Consider the following 16,963-nt stretch of genomic DNA (forward strand, 5'->3'; position numbering starts at 1 on the left):
TATTGATGATTTCATCCTTACCATGTGTTTGTCTTGTTCCTTGCTTGGGAGAATAGCTGTCTTTAACCACTGAAGCATCAGGGGTCTTATCAGTCTGCTGCTTACTGTCAATTTTCTTCTGTTTCAATTTGATTTTCTCCATCCTGGCAATTTAAGACAAATTCCAAGAACCCATTCTTCCCTACCCCAAGCCCCACCTCTTCTCTCCAAATGGGCCCTATCTCCTGCCAAAACTTCTGAATGCTCCATGTTATTTTAGAACTTATTCTTTCTATTGATTTGCTAAGAATGGAGGGAAGAAACTCTTTAGAGCCTTTAAAGAAGGAGTAGGCATTAGATTAGTAGAGAGAAGAGGGTAGGTTATTCCAGGGAGATCTATCATGGCAAATGCAGTTGCAGTGGGAATATGAAATAGCAATTATGGGTTTGGGGGTGAGGTGGGGAAGGGAGGAGAGAACTGGAGGGAGAGAAGAGGTAGGAAAGGAAGAAGATGCAAATTATGGAATTATATAAGCTTCCTAACTTGGGAAAGCACTTCTTAGCATCCTTATAGGCCCTTATGCCCTTATGGGCAACATATTCAAATCTCAAATATAACAATCTACACTCAGAACATGGTCATTTTATTCAGCTTTATTGCTTATTCTTCCTGTAAGTCATATTCAATAAGATGAGGGACAGGGTAACTTAAAGAAGGAGTATGGTGAAAAGGGTAGCTAGATGGCACCATGGTGCACAGAGTTCAAGGTCTTGGAGTCAAGGAGACTCATCTTTCTGAAGTCACTTAATCCTGTTTGCCTCAGTTTCCTCATCTGTAAAATGAGCTAGAGAAGGAAATAGCAAACCACTCCAGTATCTTTGCTAAGAAAATCCCAAATTGGGTCAGGGAACAATGACTAAAAACAGTGGAACAAAAATGGTATAATGGATAGAATGTTGGATTAGGGTCAAATCTTAATTCTTCCATTTACCAGCTGTGGAATCTCAGGTGAACCACTTTTTTTCTCTCCTTGCCTCAGTTTTTTTCTGTATAATATAAAGAGATTCATCTCAGTGACCTCTAAGTTTCTTCCCGGCTCTAAATACATAGTTATGAAGTAGGAAAATGTACTCTGATAGAAATGGAGAAGGAGCAATGCATAAGGCCGGCCTCAGGTGGTTGGCTAATCTTTCCTATGTAGGAGCAGGATGTAAAGCATTGTTGGAAAAACATACTGTTTCATCATGGACAGTTTTGACTTTTCCTCTTCTTCTTCTCTGAGCACCAACAACTTTTTAAACTTCAAGTCAAACATCTCAGCTCCTCTAAGCATGCAAAAAAAAACATTATGTTATTCCTATTATATGAAATCTAATTGACTTACCTGGCATTCATCAAAACATATGAGAGAATTTTACCTTGTATTGGGGGAATGCATTCATCAAGAAAAACATTCATCGAGTAAGACAAGTATAGCTTAATGTAGCAGAAATGACACCCTACCAAGAATCAAAAGACTCAGGTTCTACTCCCAGCTCTACCACTAATTCACTACTTGACAAATCCAGTTTCCCTTTCTATAAAACGAAGTCATCCAAAATTGATCACTTTATAATTATGTTATATATCTCTCCTCAACATATATTCAACATATATTGAATCCAGTAGGATTCAATTGAATGCCAGCTCTGAGATATGACAATACTCAATATTCTGAGATATAATCTGAAATATGACAATTCCCACCCTCTGCTCAGTGGCACATTGCCCATGTACCTGGATGCTAAGATTTCAGTAACTTTTAGATCAGCCATTACATAAAGATGATAGTAACTTGTAAAAATCCTCCTCTGTATTAGCAGGAAGGTGAAACATATAGCATCCCATAGGATCCCAGCATCCTGTTCTGGAGGTTCACATTCTTCATCATCAGGAATAGCTACACAAGAAAGAATGTGATTGTTTATAAGCATTTCTGTGAGGGCATAGTAGAAATAATCTTGTCCCCTACTTCCACCCTTCTCTCAAAATGAGAATTGCCAATAGAAGAAATGGTGCAAAGACAGATGAGGGAAAAGGGCTCTGAACTCTTTAGAAGGCAGATATAGGAATTCAAGATGTCTTATAAAAATAAGAGTATAATAGTCTTCTTTTTCTCCTCCATTCCCAAAATGAAGTTCATTTTCATCTATTGTCAGGCAGAATTTTAGTCCTTTCCTCTCTAAAGGGTCCCATAATATGACCCTGGACCTGAAAGAGTCAACTTGATTGAAGCTTTCCTCCATGGATAGATCAGGAAAATTATGCACCTTTTTTCCCTTTTGTTTTGTTTTAATTGCATATGGCATTTTGGGACAGCTAGTTGGTATAGTGTATAAAGCACCAACCCTGAAGTTAGGAGGACTTGAGTTCAAATCTGACATTAGACACTTAACACTTTCTGGCTGTTTGATCCTGGTCAAGTCACTTAATCCCAATTGCCTCAGGTAAAAAAAAATGTTTATGCCATTTTTAAAAGCATATGATATTAATTACATAAAAGTAATATAGGGAGAAGTTAAATCGGAATTATAAGAAAAATCATGTCAATCACTGTACTGGACTACGTGTAGGTACATTTTAATATGATCTCTATTACTATGGGAAATATAGCTCATAGAGAAATGTGGATGAATGATTTGTACATTTCAAGCACTCCCTGAATACTCCCATAAACATATATCAAGATGGGAAAAAAAATAAAGTGAAGGTGTCAAATCTATTTAGTTGCTTTTATCTTTAGGAAGAAATTCTTGAAGATAAAGTATTCTTGTGTGACCCTGGGCAAGTCATTTAACCCCAATTGCCTCAGCAAAAAAAAAAAAAAAAAAAAAAAAGTATTCTTCTTTATTTCTTCCTTCCCTTCCTTTCCTTTGCCTTCCCCTTCCTCTTTCATATTCCCTTCCTTTTTCCCCTTCCTTCCTTCCCTTCTGCTCTCCCTCCCTCCTTTTCTTTCTCCCTTCCTCCCTTTCTCCATGCTTCCCTTTCTTCCTTTCTTTCTTCCTCTCTTTCTTCCTCTCTTTCTTCCTCTCTTTCTTCCTCTCTTTCTTCCTCTCTTTCTTCCTCCTTTCCTTTCCTTTCCTTTCCTTTCCTTTCCTTTCCTTTCCTTTCCTTTCCTTTCCTTTCCTTTCCTTTCCTTTCCTTCCTTTCTTCCTTTCCTTCCTTTCCTTTCCCTCTCTCTCCCCCTTCTTTTTTCTCTCCCTCCCTCCCCCTTCTTCTTTTTCTTCTTCCATTTAGCCTATTAGCATAGGAACTTAGAATATTCATTTATTAAATGAGCTCATGAGTTTTCTTCTGAGAAAATGGGTGTATCTACAATTTGGAACCAATTTCTAGCTTGGTTTCTTTCCATATTCTTGTTTAGAACATGAATTGTGCATAGTTAATCAAGCTTATATGAAGTTTTTGCCCAACTTAGTCTTTTTTCTTTGGAAAGAGAAGGCAAGTACAATGGGATGGACATTTATACCAGAGATGAGAGTAGTTAGCCGAGCATTCACACCAATAATGAGAAGAGCAGACTGGGTACTTACACAAGCTATAGCCTCCAATTGTGCAGTATATGCTAAAACTGTGTACAAACCAGCAATAGGAACTCAATAATCTCTCTAGGTAGGCACAAGCTCCGATCTACAATCAGAAAAGGAACACAGGAAATGTTCAGTACAGAATCACAAGATCTTAGAGCTGAAAGGTGATCTCAGGAGTCATTTATTCCAAAGCTAAACCAGATAGATATCTCTGTGTGATTCCTGCGTTTGTCTCAGCAGCCAGAGGGACTGACTAGGAATCAGAAAACCTGGGTTCAACACCCTATCTTATTATTTGCTCCATGATCCCAACAAATAATTTAAGTGAGCATCACTTTTCTCTTTTATAAAATAATAATATAATAATAATTTTCCTTTTTCACAATAATCTTTGTAAGGTTATTATAAGGATTAAGTAAAATAAGAAATATGAAATTATAGTGATTGGTCAAAATCATTTATTAAGCACCATCTGTGTTCAAGTTCTGTGCAAAGTGTTTATTGTTCAGTAATACTTACACTTGTGATTTCATGCTTTAGTGCAGATGATAACCCCTCCATGTTTCCATCTACAGAAAAATAGTTGCCACCTTGTGTTTAATCTTTTGGTTGTGAGCCTTTTGACTATTAGTTAGGCTGGTTCTGGACCACAGACATCACTATGGATCTATCCATCACAGGGATGTCCTCAAAGCTGTTCCTGCTTGGTACAGAACTTACTGGAACTTATGCACCACTCTTTTAGCCTTCCAGAATCTAGGACCACCCCCAAGCTAGGATAAGGTTTTGGAGGAGCATTTTAAATGTCATGCAGATTTAGAAATTTTTAATAATGGACTTTGGGAAGCAATATGGACACAGTACATAAAGATTTGGATTTGAAGCCATGGAAACTGGGTTTAAGTACTGTCTATATAGTACTGACTATATAATCTTTGACAAATAACTTAATTTCTTAATTTTCTAGAGAATTCTCTAAAACTACATGTTGCACATAAGGTTCTAGAAGGGGACCATTTTCTTATTTGGAATTTTTCTATATCAATGAAATCACAAATCCAATCCCTAATAATTATCCCTAATACTAGGTTCTAGTTTTCATTTGCTAATTCATAAATCATTCCACTTCCCACCCTATCATTTCTGGTTTTTCCCTACCATTATTCAAATTCATAGCTTTTTGGTCTTAAAAGCTTCTTTAAGAAGTATATGCTGCATGATGACATTTTAGACATTACTTAGTGTTTTCTAGGTTAAAATGTTAGGGTCTGTACTTGTAGTTTCATTGATTTGGGAACTCCCAGATAGTAAAACTCTACCAATGGAGATAAACTTTTTTTTCTGAAATGTATTATCTAATAGGAGTTTACGTTATTATACTGAGAAGTTAAGTGATTTGCCTAGCGAAGTTCTTGGTTAAATAGATGAAAAAGATGTTCTTTTAAGATTACTTTTTATATTGATAATACACATTCACTTTCTTAAAGTCTTAAGAGAGCTGAGCATAAAAAGAAGAAGAAGAAGAAGAAGAAGTAGGAGGCTATTTGAAGGTTAAACATACACTTAAAAGGTTCTTCATGGCAATCACTAGAACAGCATATGTAATCAGATAATCCCACTGATGGAGAATAATTTTCACGGGTCTCAGCAGGAGGGCCCTCCCATGGAGCATAAAGTAGAAAAAGGCTACCAAGTAGCCAGCACAGAGGATGTTGATTCGAGAAGTTCCCGTGAGGAAAACCAGGCAGAGTACAAACCAGAGGTGGTAGTTGAACACAATGACTTTAGCCATATCCAGGTAAGACCTAGAGAACAGAACAGTTGAGTGAAAATCTAAGTAGACATTTGAAATTTCACAGGGTGAGACATTTTTAGCCTAAATGACCTCCAAGGTTTCTTCCAATGTTAAGATTCAATAGCTCTCAGAATCTAAGGGTTAGAAGGGGTCCTCCTGCCTAATGGAGAAATCTCTTTTTTAAGAGTTTCTCTACATGTAAATCTTCAACCTCTGGTTGAACATGTCTATTAACTACAAAATGAGAGGTGGTATTATGTGATGGAAAGAAAATTGTGTCAAGAGAAGGACCAAGATTCAAATCCTGACTTTGATACTTATTAATATATCATTCTGGGCAAGTACATTCTCCTAGCTAAACCTTATTTTCCTCATCTGTAAAATGAAGAATTGAACAAAATGATTTCTTTTTTTTTCCTTTTTTTTTGCCCCTTGAGGCTGGGGTTAAGTGACTTGCCCAGGGAGTGTAAGACCAGATTTGAACTCTGGTCCTCCTGAATTCAAGGCTGGTGCTCTATCCACTGCATCACCTAGCTGCCCCAGAACAAAATGATTTCTAAGATTTTTTTTCTAGTTCTAAATCCTAAGATCCTATGGTCCAACAAAAGGAAAGAAACCCCAAAATGTTCTCAGAAGTTAAATAAAACAACCAAGAAGCATTAGAAAGCAATTTACTAAAAAGATGGGACTATAATTATAGCTAATAATCATAAGTAGCATTGATATAGTGCTTTAACATTTACAAAATATTTTATATGTCTTTTCATTTTATCCTCATGGCAATCTTGTGTCATATATATTTACACATATGCCAAATTTACATTGGAGGAAACTGAAGCAGAGATTAAGTGGTTTGCCCAGGGTCACACAGTTAGTGTCTGAAACAGCATTAACACGGGTCTTTCTGACTCCAGGTTTGACACCGTACTCATTCAACTGCCTCTGTAGGACTAGATTACTGGGGAAGTTCAGAAGAAATAAAAAAAAAAGAAATTTAGGAACAAGATGAACCAAGGAGGGAATAAAGAGTGAGCCACTCTTCTGTGGCCTCACCAGACTCTTACCGGGAGTAAATAAAGTTTGGTACTGAAGTGAATTGATTTAGATCTTCTGGGACTAAATCCCGGCTTATCTCCACATTATCTCCTACCTGCATTCTCACAGAAGCCTTATTCTCATCTTCAAATACTTGCCACTGGAGAGAGGCAAAAAGCAGAAGCAAAAAATCATCTGTGAAGATATGTAGGAATGGAATTAGACCCTTTGCAAGGTGGTCTGCTCCACATTTAAACAAGTGTCTGTACAACAGTTCTACTGAAGTCACTATTCAGGGGTCAAGTCCTTTAGGGCAGGAAAACTTTATACTTAAATAGAATCATTCATCCTCCCAAATGTCTTTGTGAACTAATTCTCTTATCATCTTTCTTTTGAGAAAGGGAGGGAAAAAACACAAAGAAGTTGTTGTGCTTTTCAACTAGCTGCTAAGGAGGACAGCAGCAATATTACCAAAAGATAGAGTCTCAACTAGGGCAAGACAGCAAAGGCTTTGCCAAGGAAATAGAAATTTTAGAGGGTGCTGATAGCACTCTGGTCTAATCCAACTAGCAGTTTAGAAACAGATGAATTTAGCACCTGGTTCCAAGCAAAATAAGTTTTAAAAATGAAGTTGCCTGATAAGATTTATTCCCTACTGGCTTCAGTAACCCAAGTTAGTCCCTCCCAATCCTGAACTGTTAATTTTCCACCAATCCTATTACTAGAGAGTCTCCCTAGAAATAGCCATGCAGCATCCTAGTACAAAAACCGATATCCTCACTCTGTCCCTCATGTGTTTTATGATAATTATCCCAGGTACAGTGTAGCTGGTTATGGCTCTGGGTTTATGGAGAAGAGTAGATTCCCTGCTCAAAATGCTTAACACAGGAGCACAGAAAGCCAGAATGATTTGAACTGGACTTTGAGTTGACTGTCCTATCTTTAGCCCTATCATCAACTTTAACAGTACAATTTTCAAAGAAAGTAATAGATTGTGTGTATGGTGAGAAAATTCAAAGAATTACAGTATTTTAGAATTGGAAGTTAGAGTTGGTCTAGTACAATTCCCTATGGAACCTGAGGCTCCAAGAAAAAAGTGCTTGGCTCAAGGAGGTAGAGCTGGCTAGTGACAGGATCAGGGTTGCTCTTCTCATCAATCCACACTGACAGGGAAAATTTAGGGGATGGAGGAATGTAATAAGAGATGATGATGCTGGAAAAGGAGTATGGAAAGCCCATGGGTACCACAAAGTGAAATCAGGTGAGATGCAAGGCCCAGTTGATCTGAAGTCCCTTTTAGGACACTGGCATACAGAAACATTAGTTACTCACGCAGCAAAAATGCAGCATCTGGTTTCTTGGCAAAATCGGGGAGATACAACCATTTGATGAGATTTGAGTGAATTGCTGGTCTCATGAATCTCCATGGGTAATCTGTAGAACAAGGATTGATTTTTCATATTATTATCATATTTTTTAATCACATTGAGTCATCATTCTTTAATGCAATTTTTTTTTATATAAAAGCCCATCTCTGATCTCTCATTTTGGTGCATGTGTGAGGGAGCAGGATATGGGATCAAAGGATTTATTAAGTGCTATAAGAGACCATAGAGATTAACAGATCATAATAGTATTTAGTATTTATCATAATAGTATTTATTTAAAATTAGAAGGGACTTTGAGGCCATCTGGATCAAACTACTCATTTTATAAAGTACTTTGTCCAGAGTTACACAGGCAGTTAGTGACAGAGACAGTGATAGAGTAAGAGAAGTCCATTAAGAACAGAGTTAAATCATCCAGACTAAAATTTCTTAACTTTTTATTGTCATGGACCCCTTTGACAGTGTATTGAAGCCTCTAGAGTTCTTTCTCAGAATTACATTTTTAAATGCATAAAATAAAATGTGAAGAATTGCATAAAGAAACCAAAAGAAAGAAGGATGAATTTTTTTTTCTCCTATTCAAATTGTCAGAGCCCAGTCTATGGACCCCAGGTTAAAAAAGCCTCTCATTTAAAAGAGAGAGAGATGTAGGCTCTCAAAATATGTGCCTGCAGAGTATAAACCCTACCAGAGAGAAAAGGCTCCAAATATTGACTCTATGTGTGACAGTGTATATCTCTTGTTGGATTCCTTGAATGGTGTTTGTTCTCTTCATAGCAGCTCAAACCAAAGATCTGAAAGTTTCATACTTTAGGTTTTTTGCAAATTGATATGGCCATAAAGAAATTTGGAAGCCATAGAATCCATTTCTTTTATTTTATAGATGAAATAGTTGAGACCCAGAAACTAATCACACAGCTAGTAAATATTTGAGTCACAATTTAAACTCAGGCCTATCCACAGGGTCAGGAGTGACCCTTCAAATAGAAATGGGGGCTATATAGTAGATAAGGATCCCTATGGGGGGCCTATTAGCATTATCTATTGTATTATCTATGGCATTGTATTTTGTTGTATTTTTATTCATTTTATTAATTATATCCCAATTATATTTTAATCTGATTCAATTGACATTCAGGAGTATTGTAGTCACAGGAATATTATAAACTTGTATATTTGAGACCACTGTTCTAAGGCAGTTAGCTGGTAGTGATTAAAATAGGATGTGTGAAACAATAATAAGAAATTAATAGTGATAAAAGTATTATAATCAAATCTCTGGTTTTGTCTATCTGAAGTTTAGTAGAGAAAACACAGGGGAACCAACCAAATGACCTGAATCCAATCTTTTACCTTTAAAAATTAATTTTCTCTCCTGCCAAAATAGAACTCAGGTTACCTACTTGATCATTATACTCTGAAGAGTCATATTGGCTAAAGCACAAGATTTAAAACCATGGTCAGAAAAGTTCAAAGCACTAACCAAATAACCAAATGCTGTTTAGTTTTATTTTTATTAAATGATTTATTTAAAATAATACTGAACTCAGGAGTCTGAATGCAACTTGAATCATATATATATATATTACTTTCTTGATATTTCTTGCATTTTTTTGGTTAACATGGCTAATATAGAAATATATTTTTCATGATTTCACACATATAATTGATATCACATATGTAGCCTTGACAATAGGTGCAGGAGGGGGTGGAAGAGAAGGAGAGAATTTGGAACTTAATTTTAAAAAGTAATTTGAATTATAAAAATTAATTTTAAAATAAATGACAATTAACTTTTAAAAATAAAATGATAATAAATATAAAAATAATTAAACTTGTTTAGTAATGACTTAGGATCACAGGATCATAGAATTAGGGATTGAGGAAACTTTTAAGGTCATTTGATCCAACACATAAAGAAACTGAGACCAAGAAATCAAATGACATGGCCAATGTTACACAGGTGACAAGTGGTAGAGCTAGGATTTGAATCAGTCCCTCTTGTTAGGTTCTTACTAAGTGCTAATGAGATAATGAGATATTAGGTTCTTACTAAGTGCTAAGTCAGTACTTAACAATTCTCTAGTTCTGGTCTTTACTAGGAGTTCAACCCCTTTGAATTCCTGGGGAAGAGCTTGCATGCTTAGGAGGAACAAGTTCATTGGTTGAAGTAATTTTTCCCAGAAGCCCTTGCATTATCCCACACCCATTCTCTGGGAAGATAAAAGAGGGTGGCACTTGAAAGACAGAGAGTCTTGTCTGGACCAGACTTGAGGCGGCTCCCTGCAGGAAGGGAAGTCACTACTCTGGACCAGAGTTGACGGCAACTGTCTGGAGACAACGGCTCTCTACAGAAAGAAGAATCCATCTGAGAGATTTGAGTTGACACAGCAGATCTCCTTCCAGAGAGCAATCGGCAGCTTCTGGAGACAACAGCACATCTGACCTGGACCTGAGGGTCCAGGGTTCAAGTCCCTGTTCGGGCGCCAAATTGCAATGGTCCGGTCTAGCTTCTCTGAAGGCTCAGAATAAGTCCTTGTCAGGATAAGCAAAAGTCATTGCCCCACGTTGGGCGCCAATTTGTAATGTGCTGTTGTCTCCAGAAGCTGCCGATTGCTCTCTGGAAGGAGATCTGCTGTGTCAACTCAAATCTCTCAGATGGATTCTTCTTCCTGTAGAGAGCCGTTGTCTCCAGACAGTTGCCGTCAACTCTGGTCCAGAGTAGTGACTTCCCTTCCTGCAGGGAGCCGCCTCAAGTCTGGTCCAGACAAGACTCTCTATCTTTCAAGTGCCACCCTCTTTTATCCTCCCAGAGAATGGGTGTGGGATAATGCAAGAGCTTCTGGGAAAAGTTACTTCAACCAATGAACTTGCTCCTCCTAAGCATGCAAGCTCCTCCCCAGGAATTCAAAGGGGTTGAACTCCTAGTAAAGACCAGAACTAGAGAATTGTTAAGTACTGACTTAGCACTTAGTAAGAACCTAATATCTCATTATCTCATTAGCACTTAGTAAGAACCTAACATCCTCTGATTCTCAATTCATGAGGCTACTTATTTGCTTACTTAGACATATTCCATACTTAATTGTCATGTGCTAAGCATTAAAACAGACAGAATGCCAAGCTTGGAGTAATGAAGTTATGGGTTCAAATATGGCCTCAGACACTCATCAGATGAATGAACCTGAGCAAATCACTTAGTCCCTTTTTGCCTCAGTTTCTTCATCAGTAAAATGAGGATAATAATAGCACTGATTTTAGAGAGTTATTATGAGGACCAAGTAAAATAACCTAGGTAAAATGGTTTGCAAACTGAAAAATCCTATTTAAATGGAATTTATTATTAAAATACATGGAAATTATTTATTTAGAAGAAAGGTGCAGTCAAAGTGCTATGAGAAATTTTATGAAAGGAAGAGCCCCTTTAGCCGAGGGGATCAAAGAGCTGCTTCCTGAGGAGCTGCACCTGTGAAAGGGAGCCTTCCCAGATAAAAGGAGAGTACAAGGTCCCTTTCCTAAGATATGAGCTAAACCATCTGACAAGCTCACCTTTGCAAAAAGCTGGAGGGATTCCAATGCAGAGAAAGTACTGAAAGGTCATAAGACTGGCAAGAAACCCACAGTATCTTGGCCAAGCCTCAGCAATTGCTTTCCTCCTCCGAAGACGTACCAAATAAATTAACAAGCAGATGTGGATGAGGGAATAAAAATCCATGCGCTGTCCTGTGACATTGAGAATAGCAACAAAACACATCTGGAAGGCAAATATAAATTTAATTTAAAAACTGATTTTAAAAAATGTGAACTAATAGGAAGAGAACTATTTCAGTGCCAGAGCTTAGAAACTGTTGGCTATTTAATCTGCTTCAATTCCACTTAATAAACATCTATTAAGGACCTAATATGCTAGGCACTAGATGAATCAGTGGATGGAATTCTGGGTCTGGAGTCAGGAAGACCTGATTTCAAATCTGGCTTGACACTTATTAGCCAGGCAAGTTACTCAACCTCTGGTTGCCTTAGAAGCATTGACATGGCTCAGTAGAGAGCATTGAACTGGGAGTTCTAAAGAAATGAGTTCAAATTGAGCCTCAGATACTAACTAACTATGTTATTCCAGATAAATCATTTAATCTCTGTCTTAATCTAGTGGAGAAGAAAATGGCAAACCATTTCAGTATCTTGCCAAGAAAACCCCATGGATGATGTGGTCCATGGAGTCCCAACTGAATGACTGGACAACAACATGCAGAGGTGGTTGAAGGGAAGCCATGACTGAAAAGCAGCTTAATATACTGAAAGGGAGGGGTAGGGTCAGATGGCTTAAGTTCAAATCTCAACTCCCACCTTTACTGGCTGTGTGATCTTGAACAAATTTTTTAACTTCTCTGAATCTTAGTTTTCTTACATATAAGTTAATACTCCAATTATAGATTTTACTGGATTCTTATATCTTATTTTATTTTTATTCTGAATTTAATGAACACCAAGAAGGTCATTTCCATATATAAAGTAGAACAGAAAAAAATGAATAGTATAAGAAACTGCAAATCTCTATTACTATAGCTTGGTTCTTAAAAAAGAAGAGTAATGTGATAAATTAAAAGTATGACTTTTTGACTTTTTTTGGCTGAGGCAATTGGGGCTAAGTGACTTGCCTACAATCACACAGCTAGGAAACATTAAGTGTCTGAGGTCAGATTTGAACTTAGGTCCTCCTCCTGACTTCAAGGCTGGTGCTCTATCTACTGCACCATCTAGCAACCCCTAAATATGTGGCTTTCAACACTGTCCTGCTTCTCTGTGTTTGTGTTTCATAGGATTCTTGTAAAGAAAGTGTTTTGTGAATTTTAAAGCTTCAAAATCAACTTTGGGAGTTTACAGTTTCATGAGGAAGGTAATAAAAATAGCATTTTAGGGTTTGCAAAGCACTTTGCAAATATTATCTCATTGGAGCCTCACAACAATTCTGAGAGGTAAGTGCTATTAATATCTTTTTTACAGATGAGGAAACTAGGCAGAGAGAGGTTAAGTGATTTGGAAAAATGACAAGTTTACTTGTCTAAGAAACATTCAGTCTGAGATCACTCATAAGCAGCTGGAGGTATGAGTTTGAAAGGTAGAAAAGACTTCCCCATGCTCACCCAGCTCATAATTGTCTGGGGCAGAATTTAGACCTCTGTCTTCCTGATTTCAATTCCAGAGGTCTATCTACCATCCAAAGCTTCTTAAAATATAGTTCATGATCCTATTTGGGGTCATGAAAGTGAATGTGGGGGGTCTTGAAATTATGATTTATTATTAGTAAATGTTTGATTTGTATATCTATTTTATATACTTATATGATACTGTTGCATCAAAATTTCTTGGGCAAAAAGGAGTCATCAGTGGAAAAACTTTAAGAATCCTTGCACTGTACCAACAAAACTAAATTTAATTTCTTGGAGTTAAGGAAGAAATAACAGAAGTTAATGAATTAGGTACTACCTAATATAGCAAATTTCTCTAAGTATAATTTATATATTTAGGAGGCAAACTGGCATCCAGTTCTGTCTCAGTCCTAGAGATTCATGCCAGAGATGCAGGAGAGGTGACCTAATGCAGCTGGAATGTAATCCTGACTCTGCTATATAATACCTATGTGACCCTGGGTATATCAATTACCTCTCTTAGCCTAAGTTTTTCCATCATTAAAATAAGGAGACCAGGTTAGATCAAGAGATCTTAATGTGACTTCTGGGAATTTGTTTTAAAAAAAAAAAGATAATTCTATTTCTATACAATTATATTCCTTGGTAATCCTTTGTATTTTATTTTGTGCATTTAAAAACGTTAATTTAAGAATGGGTATAAAGACTCTACCAGACTGACAAAGACTGACAAACTTTAATATCAAAGATATTAAAAAACAAAAACAAAAACGAACAACAACAACAACAAAAAGACAACAACAACAAAAAAACCTTTGGAATTCCTGGATTAGATGATTCCTAAGGTCTCCTCTGGTTCTTATGGTCTATGTTCATCTTACAGGCAATAATGGGGACAAGGAAAGGGTGTCTTACCTCTAGCCCAAACTTATAGAAGCCATAGTTGATGAAATATTTGATCATACTCAGTAACCCATCATCCAAGTGCTTCCTCGTGACACCATCAAAAATGGTACTCACTAAGGGCTGTTTTAGTTGATTACAATGCCGGTAGAATTTCTGGTGCCTGTACACAGTGGCCTCAATTGCCATTAATGCCAAGATGATGAGATGATTCTGTAAAATCAGAGTGATGGGGAGCTGGGAGTTAACAAGGATCCTTTCCATTACCTAGCTAACTAAATAAAAAATCTGAAAGTCATCTTCAGCCTCCATACCAGTTATCAAAATATTCCTTTTGGGGAATAAAATAGTTCATCTGACTTCACTTTAGCTCAAGAGCTTTTTTTCAAAAGAAAATATGCCTTTTTAAATGTTTTACATGATTGTACACATATAATCTGTATCAAATTGTTTATCGTTTAGGGGAAGAGAGGGAAGGAGAGAGAGAAATTTTTTTAAAAGGAATATTAAAATTTGTCTTTACATGTAATTGGGAAAAATAAAATGCTATTTAAAATATTCATTTTTTTGTGACCACTATTTGCAAGAAAAAGTGAATAATTCCAACAATGGTCTGTTAGGAAGCCAAAGAAGTTCTGAACATTTTCAACGATGGAAACATTTTTCAATGATTAATCTATCCATTTTATAATTGATCTAGGGGGAAAATGCTTAGTAAAATTATGACTATTGACAAGCCAAAAAATTTTTTAAACTAATGAAAATTGATACTCTTACTTTGCTTAATTATATTTTAGGTTTTTAAATCACCATACACAGAACTCATATCCAATTTTATGTGCCATGCAACAACAAGCATGTATCTGGCTTTCAGAGTTGTAACTAGCTCTGTTCAATGAGGATGTTGCCTTAGGGTGCCAATTTGAGTGGAGGAGTGCATTTCACCATCTTCTGAGAGGTATTCTTCTTCTCTTACAGTAACTATCATTCCTCTATTGTGAGGTATGATTACTCCTGACACACACTCCCCAAGGAACTTTCCACTTGGCTCCTGATTTTTCAGAGTCTGCCTTCCTTTCACCAATTCCCTTTCAGGCTTGGACCCATTTGGAAAATACTACCTTTGTGCTACCATCCCCATTCTTCACTTCCCCTCTTATTGAAATTACACTTGGCCTAAGAATTCTTCATTCTAGTTATTGGGCTCTCAATAATACTGCTTGTTATTGCTATAATGAATTTTGTTGTAAAAACAGACATGCATTTTTAAAAAGAATTCAGTAAGAGAGCATCTTTTTTCTTTTCTATATGAGAGTATCATATCATAAAAGTACCAGATCTTTCCCCCAGATATTAACTGGTAAATGATGAAAAACAAATGTTCTCAAAGTTTAATTGTGAATTATAAATATCTTTCATTTTCCATACAGATACAGGACATGGACATGAAAAGATTTCTCTTATTAGATTATTTCCCTTTAACTATGCTACTCTTGAGCCAGTCATTCCAGAGCAATTTTAAACTAGGAACTAGCTCTTAAAGATAAAGAATGATGTTTTTTGCAAAGCTCAAAACATCCAAGAGTGTTATCCATTATCTGAAACAGATTGAAAGCAGAGCTGCAGTCCAGATCTACTTCCTTGCCAACCATAAATCTTATAAATATACCTTGCTTAGATTAACCTTCAAATGCCCTGAAAATTTTGATATGCATCTTCTTATTTGTAGACAAGGAGATGGGAGCTAAATAAGATCTTTCTCTCTGCTCATAGGTGCTTCAGGATCTTTGGATTGTCCATTTTGTAAGTTTCCATTCTGAGATCCGGAAATTAAAACAGTACTCTGTTGGGGTCTGAAACTTTTTTCTTGGAATCCAGGCCAAGTTCCCATTTTTTTCTTGCTTTACCTAATAAACTATCTTTAGTGTCTGCTAACTCTTTAATTTCTTCTTAGTTTCCCAATCTGCTACTACAGGAGGAAGAGGAAGAAAAGAAAGAAGAGGAAGAAGAGGAGGAAAAAAAAGAGAAAGGAAAGAAGAAGGAGTTGGAGAAAGAGGAGGTGGAGAAGAAGGAGGAGGAAGAAGAAGAGGAGGAAGAAGAGAAAGAGGAAAAGGAGGAGGAGGAAGAAAAGAAAAAGAAGAATACTAAAGTGTAACTTTTTAGGCTACTGGACAGTTTCCCATCTACCTTTAGGCAAGGTAACACTTTGATGTCACATTTTCTTAGTCCCCCAAGCCAATATGCTGGATCAATAGGGGAGATATATAAGAGAGAAGCCTCTCGTAGCTCTTCTAGGTTGTCAGGTAGAAGGGTCCCATTCTGATATAACTCCTAGTAGAAAACAGAAAAGATAATGACATTTGTTAGTTTACATCTTTACACAATACAGCAAATATTTGAGATCAGAGGGTCACCGTTCCAGAGATAGAAGTAACCTATGAGGCCATCTGTCCACCCCTTCATTTTACAAATAAGGGAACTGAATTCCAGTATTTTTAAAGTAATTTGCTCTAAGTCACATGGGTAGTAAACATCAGGAGACAGATTTGAATTAAGGTCCTCTGAGTCTAGACATGGTACTCTTATCACTGTGTCACACTCCTTCCTCTTGCTCATCTTACTCCTTTAAAGCAGAGGTGGAGAAGGAAGTGACCAGTGGAAAGAATTAAGACATCTGAGTTCTTGTCTAACTTTGCCCCTAAATCCGTGTAATCTATCATCACCAATTTAGATCTTAATGAAGCCTTCTCCCATTTCTCCAAATGGAAGTAACTTCTCCATACTTATTATTTTCTAATATCAGTACCCTGATACCATGGGGCTATGTCTAAATTATTTTGGTAGCTGTCCCAGTGCACCTATTGGATACTTAATAAATGTTCTTTGAATAACACATGGCTCTTAGTTTCCTCTTCTGCAAAATAGTGGGAAACAGGAGTGGAATTTGACTAGATGATTTTTAAGATTCTATAAGTCTATGAGTTCTCCTAACAGACTCTGCCTTTGCTGTCACTCAGGCTGTCCATCATCCATGTCCTAGGGATTTCTTCCAAGTAATAGTCTGAGAAAGTAGCCCCTTCCCTTATTTTCCTACTTCTTTCCCCAAGAGTCAGGTAACAGTACCATCATACCTTCAAATAAAT

The 16,963-nt window shown here is 36.8% G+C and overlaps 1 protein-coding gene across 1 annotated transcript in view; it reads right to left on the reverse strand.

Annotated features, from left to right (window-relative positions):
• LOC141552740 (piezo-type mechanosensitive ion channel component 2-like) overlaps window positions 1-16,963 on the reverse strand; it is a 91,677-nt gene that overhangs the window by 46,574 nt on the left and 28,140 nt on the right. The window contains exons 15-24 of the mRNA XM_074284752.1: window positions 16,008-16,151; window positions 13,833-14,033; window positions 11,317-11,521; window positions 7,712-7,813; window positions 6,409-6,574; window positions 5,111-5,354; window positions 3,553-3,649; window positions 1,757-1,919; window positions 1,216-1,305; window positions 22-143 (exon numbers count right to left, since the gene is read on the reverse strand). Of these exons, the coding sequence (XP_074140853.1) occupies window positions 22-143; window positions 1,216-1,305; window positions 1,757-1,919; window positions 3,553-3,649; window positions 5,111-5,354; window positions 6,409-6,574; window positions 7,712-7,813; window positions 11,317-11,521; window positions 13,833-14,033; window positions 16,008-16,151 (1,534 nt within the window). The remainder of the gene's footprint in view (window positions 1-21; window positions 144-1,215; window positions 1,306-1,756; window positions 1,920-3,552; window positions 3,650-5,110; window positions 5,355-6,408; window positions 6,575-7,711; window positions 7,814-11,316; window positions 11,522-13,832; window positions 14,034-16,007; window positions 16,152-16,963) is intronic.

This window comes from Sminthopsis crassicaudata, chromosome 2 (genome assembly GCF_048593235.1).
Source record: "Sminthopsis crassicaudata isolate SCR6 chromosome 2, ASM4859323v1, whole genome shotgun sequence".
NCBI classification, from domain to species: domain Eukaryota; kingdom Metazoa; phylum Chordata; class Mammalia; order Dasyuromorphia; family Dasyuridae; genus Sminthopsis; species Sminthopsis crassicaudata.